General features: G+C 38.2%; 1 protein-coding gene across 1 annotated transcript in view; it reads right to left on the reverse strand.

Annotated features, from left to right (window-relative positions):
- The window catches only part of PLA2R1 (phospholipase A2 receptor 1), a 38,319-nt gene extending 13,948 nt beyond the window's left edge, over positions 1-24,371 (reverse strand). Inside the window, exons 1-18 of the mRNA XM_014954686.1 lie at positions 23,993-24,371; positions 21,597-21,764; positions 20,330-20,503; positions 19,125-19,238; positions 18,413-18,556; positions 17,267-17,455; positions 15,631-15,788; positions 14,128-14,235; positions 9,017-9,129; positions 6,762-6,931; positions 6,044-6,246; positions 5,599-5,744; positions 4,899-4,983; positions 3,854-3,986; positions 3,353-3,388; positions 2,695-2,852; positions 900-964; positions 418-521 (exon numbers count right to left, since the gene is read on the reverse strand). Coding sequence (XP_014810172.1) covers positions 418-521; positions 900-964; positions 2,695-2,852; positions 3,353-3,388; positions 3,854-3,986; positions 4,899-4,983; positions 5,599-5,744; positions 6,044-6,246; positions 6,762-6,931; positions 9,017-9,129; positions 14,128-14,235; positions 15,631-15,788; positions 17,267-17,455; positions 18,413-18,556; positions 19,125-19,238; positions 20,330-20,503; positions 21,597-21,764; positions 23,993-24,275 — 2,551 coding nt within the window. The 5' untranslated portion in view covers positions 24,276-24,371. The remainder of the gene's footprint in view (positions 1-417; positions 522-899; positions 965-2,694; positions 2,853-3,352; positions 3,389-3,853; positions 3,987-4,898; positions 4,984-5,598; positions 5,745-6,043; positions 6,247-6,761; positions 6,932-9,016; positions 9,130-14,127; positions 14,236-15,630; positions 15,789-17,266; positions 17,456-18,412; positions 18,557-19,124; positions 19,239-20,329; positions 20,504-21,596; positions 21,765-23,992) is intronic.
- Positions 24,372-25,648: the final 1,277 nt, after the last annotated feature.

Below are 25,648 nucleotides of genomic sequence, written 5' to 3' on the forward strand. Positions count from 1 at the left end.
TATAAACGTAGGAAAAATTATTGCTTGTCCATCTGGTTCATTTGGTTATGAGAAAACTGACTGTGACAACCAGCAATACATTAACATTTTTGCTGTGCCACATAACAGATTCTTAAGCAAAACTAAAGATTCAGTATCACTGAAATCTTTATATTTTGATATTTGAGTACTGGAACTATTAATATACTTTTAAATCCTACAACCTAGTCTCTGAGCATATTCATGATATTTTAATATTATTTTCTTAGCCATGAAGGTAGTTATGCAAATTATAACCATGTAAAAGGACTATGTAATACAGGACCATGTAATAGGGATTGCATTTAAAACCATTAAAGCAATTAAAAACTAAAACTCCTTTGGCCAACAACAGAATCAAGTCACAACTCCTGCAACAAAAGGAAACACGAAATAAACCTGTTTGTGATGAAATGAAGCCGCATCTTTTTCCTGGTGTCTGCAGATCTCTCTCCCTCCCTTCATTCCAGTTCTGGTATGTTACTGGTGATTCATCCTTCCAGCTGCATAGAAATGTTAAGAGTGAGTTACACTTTTTCCTAGCTTTACTGCAAAATATAACCTCCATTAAAAGTGTTTGTAAGCAGATTCAGGATAGAAAGTGCCCCTTTATTAACTAAGCTTTAAAAAAAGCCAACAACCACCACCACGGTTGATATTCGTATCTTCGGCTTTTATATTTTAAACCCCTTTTAGAAGAAATACTGTAACATGAAAAGAAACTAAGGGTAATATATTCTGAATGGTATTTACATGAGAACTGAAGTTGTCTCTTGAATATCCCACTCAGTCATCAAGCTGTTTTAGCCCATCAGACTGCACGGCAGCCTGTGAACGGGCATGTCAAGTACAACCCTCAGCAGAAGTGCAGGTATTCTTACCGAAATTCATTGCTGAAGTTTTCTGCATGCAATCCAATCCACCAGTGAACATCATTATTCGATAGCTATAAAAAAAAAATAAAAATAATTTCCCACGTGTTTAATTGTTGTTGCCGTCTATCAAACCCCTAAAATCAGGCTGTTTGTATTCAGATGGATAGCATCTCCACTGGGTTCCAATGGGAAGAACAGGTGCTAAATCCTGCCCATATTAATTTATGTCACTTCAGTAAGGTTATTCATGTAAGTAGAGCATGATTTTCCACTGGATTGCTGGTGTATCTTCTGTAAAACTAGGAATTTTCCGTTTTAGGAATTTACAGCCTATCTGGCTTGCAAAGGACTGTAGTCTTAGGCTACAATTTGTTTTTCCCCAACTACTAAAAATAGACAATAGCAAGTATTTCCTTTCAGCATTAATATACTGCTGGTTCCTTCTTAATGTTTCCAAAATGTTTTCTATGAACATTTACTGACTTCATATACAAGAGATTCCTAGAGATGCTTTCCAGACAAAATTTCTTAAATAGCAGATAGAAATGATGCATAATTCCTCAGAAACTCAGAAACCCCATCTTAATACAATTCTACTTATGCTTTCTATTAAAAGTAGAGAACTGTACACAGTGCAAGCAAAACTAGTGTTGGTTGAGAGCTTCTCTACCAAGAACTTGGTTTTTTTAAAGATTATGCTATGATATCCTTTACACTACAGACATATAATTTTGCGCTCAGTAAGGCAGACAGATTATTTTTATTCTTTTTTTTTTTTCTTTCGTATTTTCTTTATTTTGCTTTTACTGACAACACTTAAAAAACCCAGACGTAGTTTCTCAGGAATTCATCTGCTTCTGCAGCTATTTCTCAGCTTCAAATCTTTTTGTTACATCTGAGTCCTTCTACAGAAATTCTGCTTTCATCCAGAGGAGGGAATTTAGACGCTTATGTCTTTTTTTTGTATATAAATATCCATAGTCACAAAGGGGTTTAATTCAGGAGACATCATACAAATGTGTGGACACGTGGGCATGTTGCCAAGTGTACACAGAGGAAAAGGTAATTATTTTCCATGGTGATAAGCACCCACCTCTATGGTTTAGAGTTCTAGATTTCATTAAGGCGCAGAGAAATTGGTAATTCTTCATTTTTGGCCAGTTCTCTCCAGGAGTAACCTTTCAAATCATCACATTGAAGGTTTAAACTATGAAGACCATTTCAAACATCTGGACTTGCTGCCCATGTCATGCTAGTGCACCCACTGAAATGTCCCTCGGTATTGCCTCTGATGAGCAGCTGTGAGTTGCTGAATGGGAATGGAATGTTAACCGTGGAATGGAACTGTGTGGGATCAGGAGACATCATGGTAGATGCAGACCCACTGTGTGAACACCTGAGGAACCATGATGGGTCTCCTTGGTCATGAAGGGGTGGTTAAAGAAGAAGAAACAGAGAAGGACGCACACCACATGCAACACAAACCTTTCTCTTTACCCTTATTTTCATAACTTTGGGATAGGAAGCTGGTCTTTGCTCCTCTTGGGTCTTTTGAGGCAGACTAACCGATCTGTTCATTAGCAGAAATTATGCTGCAGATTCTGAAATGATTTCTCTAGCTAAATAGTGCTTCAGGGAGGGATGTGGGAAATAAAGACGGCAAAAGAATTATTTCTGAAGTAAAATGTCTTTCAGACCCTTCTCGGAGCAACAGGCAGCCAGATATTCCAAAAGATGCAGCAGAAAACAACCAGTTACTGCATGAGGGTTTATTTTTTTCCAAAGGGGTAGTTTTTCTTACCTTCTTAATTTTATTTAGAATAAAGGCTTGTTCAGCAGAAGAATGTATTGTTGCCATTCCACTACGTAGCCAGCTACAGACAAACTCATAGGTTTCCCAGTCTGTAGGACTGACGTGGAAAAGATATTCTGCTCCTTGATAATACAACCATGGCAGTTCTAGAAAACAAGCAGGAGAGTCAGTGCTGTGCAGGGGGAAAAACTAATTTCAAGTCTCATTCTTTGTTACACCCGTGGCCTGCCTTGAGCCATGCGTCACAGGACAGATATGCCACAGCAGAACAATATTTGACATATCAAATTATGAAAAAAAAAACCAACAAAAAAGCAATGAGTAAATTTTGGGTTTATATTCTATCCTGTGATACTGCAGTAATGGTAACAGGGTCGCTCAGCCTTTGCAAAAAGTCAGTTTTAACCTGATGGAGAGGTTTCAAACTCCTGTGCTTATTACTGGCAACATTCCCTTACCTAACCCGAGTAGTGTCTGATATTTCAGTGTTCCTAAACAAAAGAGTGGCAGATTTTGATCTGTAGCAACAAGTTCTTACAAAGTTCCTTAATGTAAATTTTTAACTTAGAACATTTTAGTTAGTTTTTTATCAATGGCTTAAATTATATTGTTTTAAGATGTGAAAAAAAAGAAAATGTTTTCATACCCGCTATGTACCAAGGCGGATTCTTTGGTTTAACACCTGCAAAAATACATAAATAAATTAAAACATTGTTGATTAAGAATGAAGAGAGAGATTTCATTGAAATTGCTTTCTCTGCATGATAAGGATTTAATCAAAATAATAAAGAATATTGCTATTCTCGTTCAGGAAAAATAAAAAAAGGAGTTAAACATGGAATGGAATAAAATAAAATAATTGCCGCATTTACTAAACAACATTTTTAGTATCCTTTATGAACAAGAACTTTATTTCATAAACTTCCTAAATGCTAATCATTGCTATGCATTTTGAAACTGAGTGCACATATTAGACTTGTTAACTGGCCAACAAACCCTAATGGACACATATAGCTTTACCACGGTTTCATGCAATGAAGTCCAGATGTGGCTAAAAAGCAGGCTTTTAGATATTTTGTTTCCTTGTCTCTCCTGAATTGCAAATAATGAGTATAATAGACAATGTATATTTTAATTAAAATTTCACCTTTTGGTATTTTACATATCCATTCACGCTTTTCATTGCAGTGTGCTGGAAAGACCGTTGTATTTACTTTGAACACACCACAGTTTCTTGAGTCATCTTCAACATACTTGCTTTCCAAAAATGAAGATACAACCTGAAAACAGCACATTCATTATCTTTAACCACCAATGCAAGAGGAAGCATTTCCAAATCTCATTATGGAGAAAAAGAAAAGATTTGGAGATGTAAGGTAAGAACATTATAAGTAATAACTAGAGGACCACCTCAATTAGGGTGGTAAAATCCAGAAAATAGGGTCCATAATCTCACAATGTCCTGTTCAAATTTCCCATTTTATATCAGACTCCTCCTTCATAAAAATTATTGAACAGCTATGAAACCTAATGATTTTTTGACATGATTAGCAGTGGTTACCCCCACCTCAGCCTTTGCTTTGGTTCAACACATTGCATGATTGACTTTTACAGTTGCATTCTGAAATTATTTAAATGGTGCTGTTCTTTCGGGGTGAAAGCCAGTTAGATTTTAAAAGCTGACCCTTCTTCAGTTATTCGATGTTAAATCTCAGGTACTAACCATTAGTGTGGCACGTGGCACCAGTGTCTTCAAGTATGCAAAATCAAAAGCAATATTAAAAAAGGAAAGACCTCTGAATGCAGGTGCAAACCTAACGGCCACAGAACAAATGAAGCGTGTAAGCACAGCTCTAAGGCTTTCCAATGTATATCCATACATATATATATATATATATGTATACACACACATGCTCACTCCGCACGTACCTGGTCCTGGGTTAACCACAAAGTGCTTTGCAGGACAGCACGCATCTGCAAACCTTTATAACCCTACCAAATTCCTTTTGCAGCTGCACAGGCTGCTATTGTAATAGTAGTGTACTATTGACCCCCTTGTAACAATTATTTGAAGTAGGTAGACATGAAAAACAAACAGTTTTCCTGGCCAATGTTCACTCACAAGGCTTATTTATTATATGCTCAGATATGACTTGAAAAGTTACTAAAATATGTAGTATACAGATAGTTACAGGTGTTCTGTCAGACCACTGCCACGTCCCTCCAGAAAGCGGGTTTCTTTTATTAAATCCAATCCAGAACTGCCTTTCTTCTGTTCTATGAGGGAAACAAAGGAAGTAACACTTCTCATGCACTTTTCCTGTAGCTATTAAATAGATTATTTTTTAAGTAGCACACATACCCATATGCATTTTTTTAAATTCAACATATCATTCTGTAACAGATTTCTTTACTTGTTAGTATACTTATGTAAACTCCGATTTTCCTACCAAAATGCTAAATTGTATCTTTAAAGATCAAACCAGTTAAAATAAGATTAAAATTGCCAAACTTCCATTTCAACGGGTTTGTTAACTCACAAGAATATCATAGAATCATAAAATGGTTACAGTTGGAAGGGACCTTAAAGATCATCAAGTTCCAAACCCCCTGCCCTGGGCAGGGACACCTCCCACTAGACCAAGAGGTCACCTGGTCACCTTGCCATTAACAGTTGCTCAACATCTACTACAGAGATCATATTCAAAACGAATCACATTACAGTGTTGCTAATACACTTCTTTTTATGCATTTCTAAGTTCATGTTAGTCAAGAGTAGAGACTTCTTCAGCCACTAGGTGAAGAGGATGGAAGAACCTAAATTGTAGATTATTTTTACATATTAGTATGATTAAAATAAATCTTTTTGGTGTTAAAAAAAACTATATTTACCTATCAAAAATTGTATATAATAAATTGTTTAAAAATGTCTCTTCGTAGATATGGCTAAAACTAGCAAGATGTGCTCCAAAATCTTGGCACAGTGCTTCTGCTTCTTCCCATGTTCTTCTCATCAGAACTTTCTCATTGTGGAATATCTGCAATAAAATAAACACTGTCATAAATGTAGTTGATTTTGGATAGCAGTTGTTTCAGAAAACCACAAAAATCAAATATTATTTGCAGGTTTTCCTACAATAAAGCCATGTATATCCCAAGTATAGTTCTGATTGAAGTCATATGACTTTCACTCGCAGTAAAACACAGGGAAGGATGGTAACAATTGACTTTTGTTTGTTGAGTAAAAGAAATAATGATTTATAAAAAATATTTTAGGAACACCATATTCCTAAATCCATGTAGAATCAGAAAAATTCAGAGCACATTCGTCATGTACCTTGTAGCAGCTGAGTAGATTAGCTTCTGACTCCCATCCAAAATAGCAGGAACTCAAATGTTTTTGAAAACTAAGTTCAGGTTCTTCATAAGAATTGATTTTCTGTTTGCACAATGACATTGCTTTGAAGTTCTTACAGCTTTTCACCTCCCAATAACCAACAGGGTGCTGCCCTCGCATAGCCACGCAGCCTCCAGAATGACCTAGACATGGAAGTGTTGAGTATCAGAATAAAGCACTTGAATTTTGTGAATTTTTGGTGAAGCGACTCTTTTATTGGCATCAGGTTCAGGATAAAACCTCGATGAACTCACAACAGTAGCAAATTCTATGGGCAGCGACTAGTTTATAAGCCTCTTTGGCTGACCTGAGCTCGTAAAATGAACCATGACGAAGGATTCCTCTCACAAAATGCAGGAGATGAAATGCAGTTTCAGAAAGTACTTTTGCAAACTGCAGTAGCAAAGCAATAAATATAAAGAGTCCAAAACTCAGAAGTGATTACCAAAATGGAGTGTCTTTATTATTACCTCTCTATTCTCAGGTATTGCTAAGAGGTTTATGTTTCAAAAGATGAATAAGTACTTATCTTCTTTTTTTGTTTTGTTTTGTTTTCTCGGAATGTTTTACTTTGGATTAATATAAAACAAACAAAAATCAAGCAAGCAAACCAAGTATCTGCAAACTAAAGGGGCGTGTTTATCAGCATGTTACTCACGTGGCTGGTACTGGTTCCAGTTTGCGTAGCTTACAGAGAGATTCCTCCCCCCTGCACTGAGCCAAAAGTATTCTCCCGTGTTGTTAAGGTCTTGCAATCCTATCCAAAAATAAGTTCTCTCAGATTTTACCATGCTACGGATCATGCTGTTGATAAAAGCTTGTTCAAACCTTAATAAAATAATCAAGACAAAAAAGCTTATTAGAATAACATAGGTCAACTGGTACTTCAGTGAACAGCTCTCATGAAATGATTTAAGTTATGCAAGAAGAGAAAAATATGTAAGAGGAACTTAATTTTCTTTACAGAATGGTGTGGGGAACTTCCAGCACAAGTCTGTAGTATAAACCATAATTTTTCCCACTCCCCCCACCCCACCCCCAGCATTTGGGCACATCAGAAAAACACTAGATAAAGATTTTATAAACTCAATGCTTATACTAGACAACGTAAAGACAGAATATATTAATGATGCACAGATAAAAATAAGACACTCCTTGTATGAAGGAGAAAAAATAGTGGGGTCTGAAAAAGCTACAGAAGAAAGGAAAGAAAAAGCTCTGCACAAAAGTATCCTATTAGAACAGCACTGAGAAAACAGAACTGAAGGGCTCAAAGCACAAGCTGATCTCACTACAGAAGGAATTACTTTTCCCTTCCTTAATCTCCTCACTGAAGCTAAATGAGAGATTTACACCTTTTTGCAAGTAATAGTTGTTGCATATAGTAACCCATTTGCCACTCAAATGTCATTTATTCAGATATAATTGGTACAGCATTATACTAAAAATGCTTTAGTTTATGAGCACATTTAATCAGCTTCCTATGCAAATATATACAGCAAAGTAAATTCCCAGTTTCATAAAGATTTATACAACTTCTTGGTCTTGCATATTGTGAAAAGAATAGCTAAATATCGTAAGAATGACATTAATGTAAAAAAAAATGAATATATCTGTAACACTGAGAGTGAGAACTTTCATTTAATTTTCATTTCCTCTGCATGTTCTCTTTTTATATCAACTCTCTGTCCTCTACAACCTACTTTTTAATGAATATTTTAGAATCAATACAATGAAAAGCTTTTGCATTTTTCACACCAGAACAACAAACCTCAGCCATAATTAAAAAAAAAAAAAAAAGCTAAACTAATAACAAGCTTCCTTAGCTTCCTTTGCCACTCCAACAACAGAACTGGGAACTAACATAATGAACAGCTACGGCTACACCTAACAAAAATCAAGTAAAGAGAAATAAGCAGAAAAAAAGACAGAAGACAGGCTTCCAGTGCTGTGCAGCGTGCCCTCAGCTCCCTTTGAGCTGCAAATGCTCAGCTGTGAGAATTTGTCCTTTATTCTCCCTGTGAGGATCACTGTCACACTGCAGTACAGCGCTGTACGCACTGCGCACAATCCTAAAACCACCCGGCAGCCCAAATTCCCATCGATGACAATCCCTATATGGGGTAGCCCATGTTTTCCTAAAATTTCTAGCTATCCTTCATCTGATTGCTGGTGTTCACAGTACTTCTCCCATCCTAAAGGGAGGGGAAATTTCCTCCCTACACTTTTTAAAAATTTATTTTTTTTTTAAATAACTACATGGACATTGAAGTATTTATGTAATATATCTATCAGTAGGTCATAAACTTTAATGGGAATCTAACATATAGGGTAAATCACAAAGAGATCAGAGAAAACCCAGGCATCTGGACATCTGCAGAGGAAAAAGCCTTTGCTGAAGCTGGAATACAGGTAAACAGGAACAAAGCAAGGGAAGACAGGCTTCAAATGCTTTCAAACATTTACTCTCTCCCCCTATTTGCTAAGAACTCATGTATGCATACACGAATAGAAACATCTATAAACATTAATTGATTTGGATTAAAATATATTTTTATTAGAAAAATTAAATAAATTTTCATTTTTCAGTATAGTTCCCAAGTATGCTAATAAAGTTTCTCAAAGATGTTACATACCTCTGTAGAAAGCCTTTTGTTTAGATTCCTGCATGTTTACATGTGTGCACATTGCTGTAAGAGTTTATTAGCCTAACAATTGCTTTTTACTAAATTTATTTTCAATTAAAAAAATAAAGCAAAACACACCTTTGATTTTAGCCAATGTTAGTAATTATGCTTGCCTCTCATACGAGTATTATTTCATAATGGTAATACCTTTTGCCATGCAACACTTTCTAAAGTTAGAATAGCTCTTGTTAGAGGTATCTTCACGCTGTCTAATAGGATTAACTACCTGTTTGTTACTGATACAAGTGCAGATGGGCAGAAATAACCACTGGAAGCATGTTCAAAACTTCGAGGGGTACTGTCGATTTTGTAACAATATCCACCATGTCTTTCCCATCCCTTAAAAGAAATGAACATTATTTTATAGATTATTAATTATTAGATAGTTGTTAAAAAGCTTGATCCCCTTTTGTACCTTCTGTCTGATCATCACTGACAACCCTATAGTCCTTTTTCTTTCTACCGTGGTTCAAGAGTAATTACCCTCAAGGTCACTGAACACATGGGTAAAATTAACAAAAGTTTATAGTTTAAATACTTAAATTTTGCAAAAACTGGCTTAACACACACACACACACACTAACATCTTTAATGGCTATGACAAAAATGCAGGCAACACTTAAGGTACTCTCCCCGCATACTACTTTTGTTTCAATTTTATACTTTGAATATTGTTTTACTGGCTGAGTTCTGGGCAGGAACGCCAGGCCCCTCTGACAGGCACCTCTTTGCATGAAGCGTGTAGTAACACTTGTTGGTTTCCACTTGTGGTAACTCATTGCTGATATCTAATACCTGAAGTGCAGGGCAAACACTGTCAGATTCAGTTAAGTTGTTATAAAAAAGGATTACAGCTGCCCTTTGTCTTCAACTGTAAACAGAAATACTTATTCCAGAAATTGCTGGCCTTTCACACAGCAATGCACTCTAGTTATTTACCTTTTCTCAGCTCCCTTTCTCATTTTCAAATAGAACTTCCAAATAAATTAAAAAAAAAAATTAAATTAAAAATTATCCAACTCTAATAATGCAGAATTAAAATGACACATTTTCATGGTTTATCAGATGAGCCAGAAAACTGAGCCAGTGGTCAGCCCGCCTCATTTCTTCTTATTCTTAATCATTTATTTCTTATTATTCATCTCTGGGTGTCCAGAAGACACTACCAGGACCAGTGCAAGTTCTGCTTGTGTAAGTACACGCGGGGTACCTGCCTGGTCTTCCTGTTGAGTATTTTAAATAATCAAGAGAATGAAGAGATAATAAACCATCTCTGTCTAAGCCTGAAGGCACACACAGACAGGAGAACCAGCCGATCTCACTTTGCCTCTTCCGCGAGGGAGGTGCTGCTTTGCAGGGGAGCTCACAGAGCAGCACAAGAGGGAGCAGGCCCTCACAGCACCCAGGCCCACACCATCAAACACTGCTGGATGGAGATGTTAACAGCAAAAGGAGAAAAATGAGAAACAGATGAGCTCTTTTTCTACTCTCCATCCTCAGGTACAATAAAACGCAGAAGATGCTGCAGAGCTATTTGGGACAGCAGTCAAGCATTATGCACATCCTTCAGCCCTGCTGACTCTGGGGAAGCAAATTTCAGCTTCTAGTTAAGACTGTGTTTGCCATCAGGAGGGCTGACAGCTCCGCTGCCTTTCGCTATCATCCTCCTTGGATGCATGGAAGATGGCTGGGCACAGCCCTTCGTATGGCACAAAAGCAGAGAAGCAAAAGGAGCTGCAGTATCAATTTCTGTGGTTCCACCCGAACAACACGCGTGCACGGCTTAGACCTCTGCTTTGCAAACAGAAGTAAGCATCTGTGAGGAGGCTCTTTCCCTATCTCCATACCAATGAGCTGGGACATCTCCCTGGGAAAAACATGTTGGCAGGCACCGAGGGCTCTGCATAGCCCAGGGACCCAGGGGGCTCCTGGCAGTCCCATGGGGGACACAGCAACGCTGCTTCGCTTTGATGTGCACTTAAACTCAGGGAGAAGGGGCTGGGAGAGGGCCAAGAATTGACTAAAAAACCCTCTATGAGGACGCAGGTAAGAAACAGCAAATGTCTGGTTCCCTTCCACTGGAATTCTTGAGTGATAAATGCACGCACTGATTCGAGTGAGACAAACACAACCATCCTTGCCTCTCAGAAACATTAATCCGGAGCGACTGGCACTGCATAATATTCTTCTTAAAGCTTTCTTGGTGCCTAAAGACTGGAGGAAAGTAACGTGACACTAATTTTCACTTTAAAAAAATAACAAAACTCTGGAGTGACTAGAGGCTGGTAAGCTTGCATTGAGGTCAACCACAGATTGAGAAATTCCAAATTTAAAAGGCTGAGTAACTAGTCAATAAAATGGCAGATGGCATTCTGTACAGTTGAAGTGATGCACATGGGGGCCTCCCCTGCATCCCCAATCATTTAATGTATGAAATGAGGGACAGTTATCTCACTCCCAGCAGGCAGGAACGAGATTTGGGGGTTCTGATGATTAAGCTTAGTCAAAAATTCAAATTGAACCTTAAGAATTGTGAGGAGAGAAAGAACAGAGAAGGTTACTCTGTCCTTTTAAATTCACTTTTTGCTATTCCCAATCTCAGAAAAACAGAAAAGAAGGGCATCAAGGATGATGAAATGTATGGCACTGCTTCCACAGAAGCAGTAACTGATCAGGCTGGGACTCTTCAACCTGGAAAAAGGAGATACTTGAGGGAGGGTATGACACAGGTCTACAAAATGATGAGTGCCATGAAGGTGGGCAACTACTTTGGTACAAGACCTTGAGGACAACAAACAAAGCTAAGCTAGCAAGAGGAAGGCTCAACATGGAAAGAAGGTTGTGTTTTTTCAGTCAAGGAGTAGCAGATTTGCAGATCTCCTCGCTGAGTAATGTTGTGAACGCAAAGAGTTCACATGAGTTCAAGGGGGAACCATCAACCACTTGGAGGGGATACCCAGTGTGGGCTGTTAGATACACAAATCTTAAAAGGCTTAGAAAATCCCCCGAATGGTTGGGGGTGAAGGGAAAATTGGGGGAAACTTTACCCATATTTGTCCTGTCCTGCTCTTCCCCAAACAGCACTTGCAGACACCTGTGGGAGGCTGAACAGGAGGCTGAACAGACCCTTATTCAAAACAGCTGCCCTTCTGCTCTTTACGAGGTTCTGTAGCCTTAACAGCAATTCTCTTCTTAAAAGTACAATCCTCTCCTGTTACAAGAGCCGTAAAGACAAATGCTCGATTTAGTACTATACTGATATCTTTCGATGCACTAATTAAAGTGTAGAGAACCGGAGAAAGTTCAAATACAGTCAGTTCTGCACACAGAAACCTCCAATTCAATTATCAAGCAGCTGACAGCCCCACAACCTGTTTCAAAAGCTGGTTGAAAGAAAATGTTTAAAACGTTTATTTCAGTATTGGGGAAAACTGCCCAGAGAATCTGACCTCTGCAATAAAATATTTTTCTCAGTAATAGCCTGCTGACTAGGAAAAAAGAATAGTTGACCCACTAAGGGAAGAAAGCACTTAGCACTTTTTATGTCTTAGGTTGACAGAAGTGTAGGGAAAAAAGTGTTCAGGTTTCTGGTAACTTGATATGGACATATTGCAAAAACTGCAATCAGCAGAACCACAGAAAACGTTAAAGGCTAGTTCATCTGATGCACAAGTCGTAAAATCAACATGAGATGAAAGCTCAGTAATAACACATAAGACCATAAAGCTTTAGAAAAGCAAACAACTGTGCCCGAGGCCAAAACTCCCTGAGAATCTACCAGCAGTTCAACGTGAATGACAGTACGAGGTTAACGAAGCAGAAGATCAAATGTGAGAAACATCAACAGATACTCTGTACATTTAAGGTAAGTTTGCTACAGAAAAATGGGAAGAAAATAGGGTAAATCTGGATGAAATAAACACTCAGCCCTGGAAAATTAGGCCAATAACTAGCAACAACATATGCATCAAATTTTAAAAGAAAGTGAGTAAAGACAAAATGTCTGAAATCAAAAGTAGCTTTGAGTAAGCTTGATACTGTCTTCCTTTGATTAAATGACCATAACTTTTTTTCACTTTAGAAAGAAAATTATCTTTCAAAACCAAGGGAGTATAACAGGGTTCAGCATATGTTTTTACAGGGTGTGAAACATCAACAAGCAGAAATTTATCCTGAGTAGGAAGTTTGCCAGAGCAGACCAAACTACCTATAACCAGGGACTGGTCTCGAGTCTCAATCCCATGAGGTACCAGAAGTTGAAGTGCTCTCAAGCTCCTGACTCCAACTGGAAGTCCTGATGCTCTCCACATTTTTCACATGGTCAGGACTGTGACAAACCTTTCTTACACTAATAACACACAGAATTCTTGAGTTATGAAATACACTGGTCCAAATGAAACAAACAAAGTTACCCTAAGCTTTTGGAAATGCTAAGCTGGAACCAAGCATTAACTTGTGCCTCCATAACAGTATGACCAAAATGCTGGATCTGACCACTGCACATCTGAGGAAAAACTGGTTCCAACCCCAAACAGCTCAGCTTCAACCTTCTTATAATTCACCCGAACTGGTGGTGTTTCTTGACTTCTCAAAAAAAAGGACAAGAAATTAAAAAAGGAAGACAACGTGCTAAAAAATCAAGCTAGAGAAGAGAGTTCTTGTTAATAAAAAAAGAAGTTCACAAAACTCCTCCAGAGTTCGGAATAAAATTTTAACAACACAAAGTCTACAAGCTTGTTATTTTCACACTGTGAAAAGGACTGGCTGGCAAATAAAATCTTATTTTAATATGCTACATTTTACTACCAGAATGCAGAGCCTAAAAGCCTGAAAACCTGTCACAATGTCCTATTTAGATAGCTGTGCTCCTTCCCATTTTTGTTTGAAAGTAAAAGGAATGCTAACATACGAGTGGAAGAGTTCACTCTCCGTGTCAATGAAACTGATTGTTTTTCACCCTGACATTCCATTTCAATGTATGAAAACCATGTGTGGGATGAGGCATCATATAACAGCCATTATTTGCACAGATGGTGGACAAAAGGGTTTTCACTTTTGATCTAGAAAGAAATAGGAACTCGGGTCACAACCGCTGACAACGCAACGAGCCGTGAAAGGTATCTTGGGAAAGCTTTTAATCTTACATTAAAATGTAGTTTACGTACTTTTAAGGCAAACAATGAGATTTTCCTGGAAAAAACATGCATGTCATTAATATGAAAAACTAAAACTACCTATTTACTTCCTTAAGTTCCATAGCTATATTTAGAGGTTTCCTATATAATTCTATTTTATTTGTAAGGCTCTAAAAAAACCAAAAGCCATAAAACCCCTTACCTCTGGACAACTCGATTCCAGCTCAGGAGATACATGATTAAATTCCCCTGCTTTTTTGCAAACATAAAAAGATCTGTCTTCACATTTTTTAACTTTCCAATGTCCCTCCTAAGGGGAAAAAAGAAGTATGTTCTGTACATATCCACATTCTCATGCATATCTATACACATATATAGATCCTATTTTAACTTTTCAGTAAAACCAAGTAATTTTTCTCACTTTCTTTATTTATTTATCCTTAGATGGATCATTTATTTCTACCAATACTGTCAGCAGGACTTTTCAAATCAATCATACAAAAGGATTTGTCACTTTGAATCACTTTGGGATATAATGCATTTTAATTAACTAACACTATGGCTATGCCAGAACATTTACTTTTCAGAACAGACAGGAGCTTTCTTCCTATCTATTACAGTTCTTTGTAAGATTAATCTTCATATTCAATCAGTCTTCAATCAAGATATTACAAAGTTAGATATAATTTTCAGACATCTATACATACTAAATATGTACCAAAAATAACGCTTGAAGACTTATATATTGAACTTCCTTTTCCTTTCTATTTTACATTTTCATTTGTTCATTTACATTTGCAAACTGAGTAAAATACGGTTTTGTGCATCTAAACCACAAAATTTTACCAAAATCCAATTTTCTCCTTAAAAAAGTGGGAACCCACTTTTCCAGGTCACTGTAATTGTCTTGGCTTTCCCATGAGTTAGGGATTGCAACCTGGACCCACTACTGGAGAGACACAGCAACTATTTTTGATACAGTTTCCACACTTCAACAAAACATAATTTACAGAAAAAAAAAAAGGATTATAGTGCCACTTACATAAGCTAGTGAATTTAAGTACTGTTAATTGTAAAAGTAAAGTAAATTTATGTGCAAATCATGAAAAAACTGATCGTGCCATGACTTGTGATTTGACAGGACATAGCATTATTTGAACATTACTCCCAGTTTATACAACATCTGATTGTTTTGAGGTCAATCTTACTGCTGTCAGCTTCTATAACTTTAAGTAGATATAGATCACTATCTGTTTCTGAAGGATACTACATAAAATTTATAAATATTGACAGCAAGATAAAATAGGCACAGCTGACAGTTTTTCAAAACGTGAATTTGAAGCTTTCAACACAGGGACTCATGCATCATAAATTATAATATACACTACTTGGATTTTAAATTACTTTGTCTTTATCAAAATACATACTCATATTTGTTCTGTTCCACTTAGCAAGTTTTATCTATGTAACATTTTTAATTGACCATAAGCTCAAAATCTATGATTAATTTTCTGTGCATCAGAACTGCAAAACGTATTGGTTTCTAAAGGCTACATTGCATCTATCACAATGTGAATATATTAGCAATCAAAAGACGAAGTCTAAAGGTCGTGGTTTAAAAAAATGTGCACACTGAGAAAATAAATTATTATGAGTCAAAATAAAACAGCCTGTCTGATTCTTTCAAAAATAAAAGGAAACTTACTGATCCTTGTGCTGAAACACAGAGTTGTCCTGTTCTTTGAAAGGTGTCAGGTTCTTGGTTGTGCCAGTTAGAGAATTTTAGTGGGGTGCCATCAGACCACTCAAAAACAACCGCGGTGCTATTGCTGTATAACCCAATCCACGTTTCAGTTACATTTTCTGTAAAAGAGTTCAGATTTTAATGGTGAAGAAATAATGTCTGTTGCTCCTGTAACAGCAACACTACTATTCAAAATTATTCATGCAATTTTCATATGAATTACCTTCTTTCAGGACAAAAAAGGTAGCTGTATGAACTTTAGGAAACCTCACTGATGAGATAATGTTCTACTGCCCTTGAAGACTGTTTCAAAAATAGATCAACATACGCGACAATATGCTTTGAAATCCTGAAAAATACAACTCAAGAGCATATGCATTTTTGTGAAGTGCACGGGGCAGAAAGCCTGATGTGGAAGGGAAAGATTTCTTTTCATAATCTTCCATGGCATGCTCAGCTTTAGGTTTCTCAGAGTGATGCTTGTAAGTTCCAGTGACTGCACAGTTGTAGCCACAGGGGCTGGCAAACATAGGAAAGACAAGCCTTGCGGTTGGATGTGATGTTTTACTAGACCAGCTACTACAGTCAGAAAAAGCAGACAGGCCTTCGGGCTCAAAAGCCCTTCTCCTGAAGGAGAAGCCTGAATTAGGTTTGTCACAGAAGTAGTAGACTTTGAAGCTGAATGCAATCTGAGAACAATTACATCTATCCATTACAGCATCTCTGGAAAAGATGGTATTTGGTATCTATGGAGGGTGTTAATAGAGGTGAGGAAGATGATACAGCAGTTAATCTCCCAGGAGAAAGACAGACAGGACAGCAAAGAGGATGGATGGCAGGAGGGATGATAATGGGAGATGATGTCCAGTAAATCCAGTGTAATGCACTGTCCTGCAACCACAGCTGATGGGAAAGAGTTGGTAAAACATGTCACTGTGCCCCAGCTGAAACTGGAAAGCTTAAACTCATGGCCAAACTGTGCGGCTCTGCCAGCACACTGATGTCAGCTGGAGGCACAAAATATTCACTTTTCTTTGCCTCTGTTATGTCAACAAAAGTCTTGGTGCTGCTGCACCAAAGAGCTTTAGTTCGTTAAGTTCCTTGTGTAATTACGCTACCTCTTAGGACAATGTGGACTAGCAGAACTCCTTTGATACACCCTGCTGCCACCACGGGGGACTCCACCAACATACCAGCAGCAGCAACTCTGCAGCGTGGACAAGGGCAGCTTGAAAGCAAAAGATACTCTGAATTGTTGTTGCTTCTAAGCACAATTCTTGCATAAGGATGATCACCTAAATATTTTGCAACAGTTTGCAAGGAACCAACCAAGAACAGGAAAGGACAAAAGCTAGCAGGGTTACTGTGGCTTCATTGTGTTTACTTTGTTGATGCATTTAAGTGTGGTTAGAAGGTGATGCTATACATTTTTAAGACTCCTAGAAGGAGTGTGCATCATGCTTCCTTCTTTTGTAAACACCACTTGGGTGCCCCATGTAATACAGTGCTTAAGTGGCTAACATTGTTAAAGGGCTGCACAAAAGAGCATCACGAAACACTTCAAGAAACAATGCACACTTTAACTCCCAACACTCACCACTTTCCAGCAAGTTAAGAAGCAGTTCTGCATCTGCCATGGAGGATATACTAATGAGCCCGCTGTTGGCACTTTGGCATGAGATAAAAGCATCGTTCCAGCTCTTCTCCTCTTTATAAACTCTGTAGCAGTTGCGATTGTGTGGGTACCAGCCAGGTTCACAACGAGTGGCATAATACTTCCACGTATCTTTTAATTAAGCAGACAAATTTTGTGTAGATTAGATAGAATTGCCAAGGTTATGCTATGTTCATAACACATTCAGAGCTATTTTTTTATCTCCAAACACTGAAAACAGTCATCCAAGATGACTTAAGGAGGCCAAAACACATACTCTATGTAAACTGGAATTTCTCCTACTTTATGATTCAACCATTTGAGCTGCTGAACTAGCGCAAACACACTAATGGATCTGCTATTCCGTTTAAAACATGTTATATCTCTCTTATTACCTCTGAACCCGATTCAAAACCAGATAAAGCTTCTTCAGATGCATTACCTCATTATCTGAAACAAGTAGCGAAACTTTCTTTTATGTTATCAGGAAGAAGTTGAAACTATATAACTTGTTCTTATCAAAACAAAAATTAATGTTCTAATAAACTCAATTCTGTGTTTAACTTTCCCACAGAATGGGAGTCTGAGGCAGTCTATGTACTATATATCCTATACTCATTAAATATACGATTAAGAAAAGTATATGTACAACGCTTTTTTTGTATATCAAAAGTACAGAATGCCATAAAAATAACTGCAAACTTTGAGCTATATTTACAGAACTTTCTTCCCTGTAGGCTACTGGTTAATTCCATTCAAATATGAAAATCTATTTTTAAACTCAGAAGTGTGGCTCTATTGTAATATAAGGAGAATGAGCATTGTGTAAGCCTCTGAGCATGCAAGGAACCAATTAAATGCTATATATATTAAAATCATTTGTTCATTTTAAGACTCTTAACACATTTTCCAGGACTGCATTTAAATACAAGAAAGTCTTACTACTTCAGTTAAGGTAAACTATTCAACTAGCAAACCCATACATTTAGTCCAGCTAAGATTCTATTCTGCTGCCTTTACATTCATGTGGCTTCCTCTTGTTCTCCTTCCACACCCACAAATAGGCTACAGTAACATTGAGAGACTTACCCAATGTTTCCTGCTCTGTCTTATTTACATATTTTTTGCATACAAAAGGCAATCCAGAGTCACATAAATAACTTTGCCAGCCGAACTTCAGTTTTGGATTAATGACTGCACAATGATTTTGTCTAAAACGGTTATCAGAGACATCTGCAAACACATTTTTGAGAAGCACAAAATTAGAAAAATTCAGTTCTTACTTGTAAAATGGTGTTGTAAGGCTCTCTGCATCTTATTGAATGAATGTATAAGCATCCCTGCACACCCAGACTTCTAGTGATATTACACCGAAACTATGGGCAGCTGAACATTGACCATGATTTATACATGTGTGGCCATCCCTCCGCGGCTGCTGCTAGCAGATGAGAGGCTGAAATAAACTCTAGAGTTTCTGTTTTATCTGCTGGTGGGCAGACCTCAAAATGTAGCAAGCCAAGTCACAAAGCTCATGTTAATGTGCTAATGTTAATTACAGCTTGTTAATGTAAACAAATTGAAACTCCTTTCTTCCATGAATCCAGCTAGAGCATAGCTTTTAAATATGCAATTGGAATCCTAAACCACAAACTCAATTGATACTATGTCCCTGGAAGGGACTTTTAAATATTTCTACAAAAAAATAAAAGAGGTTCACTTGATTCACTTTTCAAATGCAGCTGCAGTTACAAAAAGCATATAATGACACTGCTACAATGTATCCATGAGGAACATCAAGTACTTGCTCTCCAGTTCACAAACGCCAGCGGTGCTCCATCTGACCACTGCCAGCCAGCATCTTTCTCCAGGCGATTCAGGCCCATCCACAGCATCATGTCTGTGGCGTTTAACTGCCCTGAAAGAGGAAAAAATAAACAAAGAAAAACACTTTCCCCGAGTTTTAAAATACTTACAGGTGTAGAATTGCTGTCCTGACTTGTTATAACAGGAATAAAACAAAACCTCAGATCAGTCTCCAGAAAGTTCAGTATGTTTTTCCGGCCCTTAGAAATAGTCTATTACTTCATTAATCAACACAGAGATGAAAAGGAATAAACTCAGAAGTCTGCATCCTTCAAAAGCTACTCATTCTGCAAACCCTTCCTGCAGAAGCTGTTGCTGGCCTTAGAAGTTAAATCTAGAACAAGCAGCGACATAAACACTTTCCATAAGCCAAATATCTTGCAGTCACTTTACAGCCTGTAAGCATATCAAAAAGCTAATGAAATAACTTTTAAAACTTCCCATTAGCTTATATCCTGTAATTGAAAATCAGCAATAATGGGAAGCAATGGGCAAGACATCTGAGGCAGCCTTTTGTATCACAGCTCTGCCACCCATTCCTCCGCTTGGTCCTCCTCACAAATGCTAAAACACCCAGGAAAGCCATGCTGTCAAAAGGCTCTGCCAAATTTGTTTGAGGTGCTTGCTGCACAGGGGAGAGCAAAAACCTTATCAGAGAAGGAGTGCCATCCACTTATGGAAGCAGAGCTGGCGTTTTTTCCAAGCAGGACATTTACTTCATGCCTGCAGAAACGCTCCCATCATTCATGTTTGGTCAAGTCCAGCTTGCGAAGGAAACTTAACGGGAGAAAGGGACACCAGGGTACATTCCAGAGAAGGTAAATATTTGTATGGTTCTCCAAAGAAAACAAACACACTCCATACGCATGGCTGCAAGAACAAACGAGGGTCTCTGTGGGGAGGGAGAATTAAGACACCCTCCCATCACACGTAACACTACTCCTGCACTCGGGTTACTAAGGTTGTGGCTCACCCTCACCTTTGCTTTTTTAAACAGCTCTACTGAGGTGTTTTAAGTGACGAAGCCTTGCAATGGGAGAGACATCACACAGCATTAGGGTCCAAAGCTTACCCCTTTTTCAAGCGTAAAGAGGAAATCTAACTGCAGCTTCATACAAGGTCCCCAGAGACATGTCTACTCACTGCTTAGGTTACTTATGTAGTCCTGCTCTTCAGGGCTGGTGATGCTCAGCAAGTCCCCTCCTTGCAGCTGACAGGCAGCCCGTGCCTCACGCCAGGTCAGCACAGACCCAAGGTTGAACTGGTAGCAAAGGTGTGTGTGAGGGTTCTTCTTCCAAAAAGCACCGCAGCCACTCTCTGCTCAAAAACAGGCTCATCACCAACAGCCCCAGACTACAAGCTAACCAGAAATATCACAGCTTGAACAATTCAATTAATTAATGACAGTAGCATCCCAATGGAAGGATGATTATGAACCCCTTTCATGTTCCTTTGTTAAAGAACATAGAGAAATAGAGCAATAAGCAGTAACATAATAAAATATTGCTCCATGTTTCATAAGGTTGATAAAACACTCAGGAGCTGATCTGCAGCTGGTAGTAATTTAAGCCAAGAGAGCTATGTTTTAATTTACACCAGCTGACCATTTGTTCCTAAAGCTGAATGTTTGAAATATGCACTATGAACTATGAACACCTCACCCAACTCATGGAGGAGCAGTCAATGGACCTCCTTCTATCTTGTACTCAAGACAATAAATTTGCTATAATTACAAAGCATAAGCAAGGCTCAAAATACTATCTATTCTAACAGCTGCCTGGAAATTCCCATTACAAAGACACATTTACAGCTGTTTTTAAGATGCTTTGGAACAGAGATCTGAAACTTAGCTCGAGCAGGGAGGGCCTTTCCAAACCATTTCTGCTGATAGAAAATGCTATTTTGCTTATTTATGCAAGAAGCTGGAATATTCACAAAGATTATATATCCGACATCTTTCCGATAGCAAGTATTTTTAAAGCTATTGCTTCTAAGTGCTTTAGGCCCAAGACATGTCCACGTACTGCACAGAAGAAAAGGAATGTGCAAGAGGTAATGCAGCCAAACGCAGAACGTGACTTTGCAAGAGCAACCCTCACTTTACATGCTTCAGAGAAGCTGCCTATATATCACTGGGACAGAGGAGAGAGAGGTCAATGGCCTGTGCAAAATAACATCCTTCTGCTCACCCCCCTGTAGTTTTGCTTTGGGGATGAGGACCTGGGTCTCCAAAGGCCAAACATGATAAATTATGATAAAATTTGCTGAAGTCGTCTTTTGCGTTTTTTAAAGAGACATTCCCCTCTAGCAGAAGGGAAATAATCCAAACCAGAGCACGTCCTAGAATTACCAATAAAGAGCAAAGATACTCTTGGGGGCAAGGGGAGAGAGAAGACATGCAACATCTTACCAGCATTTGGGCAAAACCCCCATTTTTCATCTTGTTCATAGTAAGCTGTTGTGGCACACCAGTCAAATTCCTTTCCATCCCTGGTACACTCATAATACCACTTGTTGTTATATTTAAATGGAAAAACACATGGGAAACCAAAAGAATTTCCCAGCAAGGTGTATGTTTCTGGAAAAGGTAAAATGCAGAGATTAAAAGAATGCAAACCACAGAAATTTCTTTGTCCCCATATTTCATTATTCCCATTTTTAGCAGCAATGACAAAAATAAAATGTCTAAAGTTATTTTCTAATTTTAATTTATAATTGATAACAGCATTACAAGTATGAGCAGCATATCTTCAGTGAGCAGAATTTGGAAATAACAGCTTAGGAAATTTGTCACCAGGAAACAAGGCACATTCTCATAACTTACTATGATTTTTTAAAAAACAACCCAAACCCAAACAATTAACATATAAAATCTGCATATACATTTCAGAACAACTACATAAAACAATAGTTATCAGAATCAGTACATGCTCAGATGCAAACTCTACTCATTTTTCATTTGTTAGTCTATGACAGATGAGCAATTTAGCATTACTTCCCCTGCTCCTTCCACTCTTTATGAAGTGGATTTCTAATGTTTTTTCCATTCTCTTTGTTATTCTATGGGAAAGGAAATACAAAAGACAAAGGAATATTAAATAAACTTTTAAAAATAAGTTTTTATACCATGGGGAATAAGAATCTAGCTAAAGAACTGATGCTACATACATCTGTTGTCACAATCAATTAATGCCTTATAAATTATTTAAAATATTTTTTCCTATTGTCCTTTGAGCACCAAAATATTGCGATAACCCAGTGCAACTGAAAGCTGTAAAAGCTTCACCTCAGTGAGTGTCTCCTTAACCTCAGAGCCCCTACAAAAGGTCAAAGAACCACAATCACACTTAGAATGAAATTGTTTGTCAAAGATCCCATGTTGATAGCCTAAAGATCAAAGTCCTCCAAGTACAGAATCAGTACACACTGCCAGGTTCCTAGAGGTTTCCAGAGTTAATGGCTGGCTGCGCACATATAAAAGAGCAGTTTACACATTGTAAATCCCCTTTAAAGCCTTCTGATATGAACAGACGATACAAACAGACGATGGGTTGAAGGAAAAAAAAAAAAATCAGGGTTGCTTCTCTTGTCTGCCTGCTACCATGCTGCTAGCTATGGAGGTGCAAGGGATTATCTCAGTCCTGGCAAGAAACCAAATCAGACAGCAGCAGACCACTCACCACAGTCACATATATTTATTTCTTTGAAGGCAGAAACACCCTCCCCTAACCTGGTGGACTAATAACAGGCTGCCTTGCACTTGCATGTGCATAAGTTAAGGTAGAAGGAAGAAAATAGAAACTGGAGATGGAAGAGGTTTTGCCAACGCAGTTAATTACTTTGGTCCTGAAACTAAGCTACAAGCATCTGCCTAATGCTGATCCTCTCCTCCCAGATGTCGCAGCACTAGGGCTAAACCAGGGCCACTTTCATCTCCCTACATGTACACAGCAAATGAGTAAGACTTTTTGTGGGCTTAAATATTTTCTGTCTGGTTTAAAAAAAAACAGGTTGGACGCTATAGTGCTTTCCCAAGTTATCACAGCTCCCAAAGGAATGACTTTGGAGTTAGCAGAGGCCAAGCCTGGCTACACCTACAGAGGAAACCACTGAGACCAGATCTGCAGCCCAAACACCCAGTTCAAACAGGGAGAATCAACAGCTCCAGCCTGAGACAGGCTGTGCAAACATTAGGTCTCTCCTTCTACAGAAATGCCGAGGAAGGGGTCAAGGTACAGTCTGTCTGTTGCTGTTTGTAGTCAATGGGTTTATCTTAGTCCTTTTACCTGGAAAACTGGATCTTGACACACATTCCTACGCCTCCGCCAGATGTACAGCAGGATCAAAAAAAAGCCTGGTCTCTGCTCCAAAGTTTGGCATGTTCAGAGTCCAGGCACTGAACGCTGCAAACACTGGGTTCATGCACGCTGTGATGACAGGTTGATTTTCAGGGACAGGAATTCCAAATCCTTCATTATCTCTCTTTGGGTTTATCTGATAATGAAAGCTGCAGGACAGGCCACAGCAAATCCTTAGTTCCCCTTTTTACTTTATAGAGGATTTGAAATGAGAATTTCCTGTTTTGCAAGGATACTGGTGGGGTTTGGGTCCATATAACAGATAAGGAAAAAAAAAAAAAATCAATCTTGTGGTATGCTCACCACAACCACTGCACAGAAAAAAACCAAACTTTGAGCCCCAAACCACAATAGGGGATGGAAGGGATCATAAGCACCTGACCTGGCTGCAAAAGAACTTTTGAAAACTTTTCCCATCTACATTTCTGTGACAAAATTTTATTTTTACCTTGAAATGGTTGTTCACAAAGGTCTTCATCATAGGACATGTACTGTTTCCACTGAGAAGTAGATTGTTTTTTGGCCACAATACGTTTGCTGTTTTCAACGGCTAATCTGTACTCTGATACACCAACTAATGCTCTTCCATCGCAATTCCACCATAATGAGTACTGAGTTGAATCACACTCAAGCATACTTAACGGCTGTTCCGGTCTACTGATGTTCAGTCCTAGACAGGTACTTCTGCCTACGTTGAAAAGACGGCGATTGGATACCCATTTCCATAACATGTCTTTTGAGAGTTGACCACAATCTTCCAGAACAAGGCCAACAGTGTCGGCTTTAATGCACAAGTTGGAGTCTTCACTTTGGATAATAAATATCCCTTTATCTGTAGAGAAATAAATAAAAAAAAAAGGTTTCAGTCTATAGAATGATGAAATTGTATCAAAAGACAAATGTTTCAGTTGGAGTTATTGAAGGAAGAAAACTGAAAGTATCCATCAGAATAACTGGCACTTTAAAAAATAAGTACTGATCTAAATTTACTGCCAGCTGAGTTTTTAATATGCGGACCACGTGCAAGATTACAAAAATAAGGCTAGGTAATATTTCTCAAGTTGGATAGCAAGAAAACATGGGTTGCCCAAAACCATCAGTCATCTTCAAAGGGAAAAAAAAAACAAAACAAAACACAGCACTGTTCACCAAGAAATATCCAGTAATGGAGCACAGGTTTAAGCATTACAAGAAGTCATACTGTATATTGTAAAATAATTCGGGGGATGAGGGGGTGGTAGTGAAGAGTGCAATTAAAGTAAAAGCCAAAAGGTTAAGGCTGTCTGCCATATTAATTCTTCGCTCTCTGCAACTACAGAGGCAGAAAGAAAATATTGTGCATTGTAAATAGGATACAGAAAGGGTAGGATTTATCTATACCATGAGAGCTGGTGGCCAAGGGTTAAAGTATGCCTTCCCTACTGGATGCATATTGTTCAAGTACCCTGGACCACAGCAGATGTTGTGGGGTTAGCCTGACACCCCTGCTTTCTTGGAATTGTGTAGAAATTCACTGAACTATGTGACATCACATTTTAAGTATGTGAAAAAAAGTCAGCTGTTTAATGTCTTGGGAACAAATGTTTAACTGAGCATATAGACTGAAAACAAATGAGGGCCGCCAAAGAACTGGAAATCATGAAAACAAACTTGTAACAGCTCAGCTACTCATTCACTCTGAAATCCAATGGTAATTAACACATTGAGTTCCTGCCACATTACAGGCAAGGTATCTATTTTATGCCTCAGGAGATTATGCGTTGAAAACCTGAGCAGCACTTCCATTTTGCCTTGAAACTTTACAGTGGCAATTTCTGCCACGTGTGCTTTCTAGCTGCTGTAATTCACTACACCTAACATCTCAAAGCAGTGCCTACAATTTAAAAAAAACCTCTCAAATTGACACAGCCCACATCTAAAGTATGAGATGCAGAGGTCCACCCAGATGCTGTGAGTTTAGTACACAGAGTTTAGGTGCAGCTCTAGAAAATAAAGTCTTTCCAAGCAGCAGTGGGACAGTGCAGTGTACCAGACAGACAGGAGATCAGCTCACCATCATAAGGCATACACAACAAGCAGAACAGAGAGGATATAGAGTGGCTTT

This window comes from Calidris pugnax, unplaced genomic scaffold, assembly GCF_001431845.1.
Source record: "Calidris pugnax isolate Ruff unplaced genomic scaffold, ASM143184v1 scaffold103, whole genome shotgun sequence".
Taxonomy (NCBI): domain Eukaryota; kingdom Metazoa; phylum Chordata; class Aves; order Charadriiformes; family Scolopacidae; genus Calidris; species Calidris pugnax.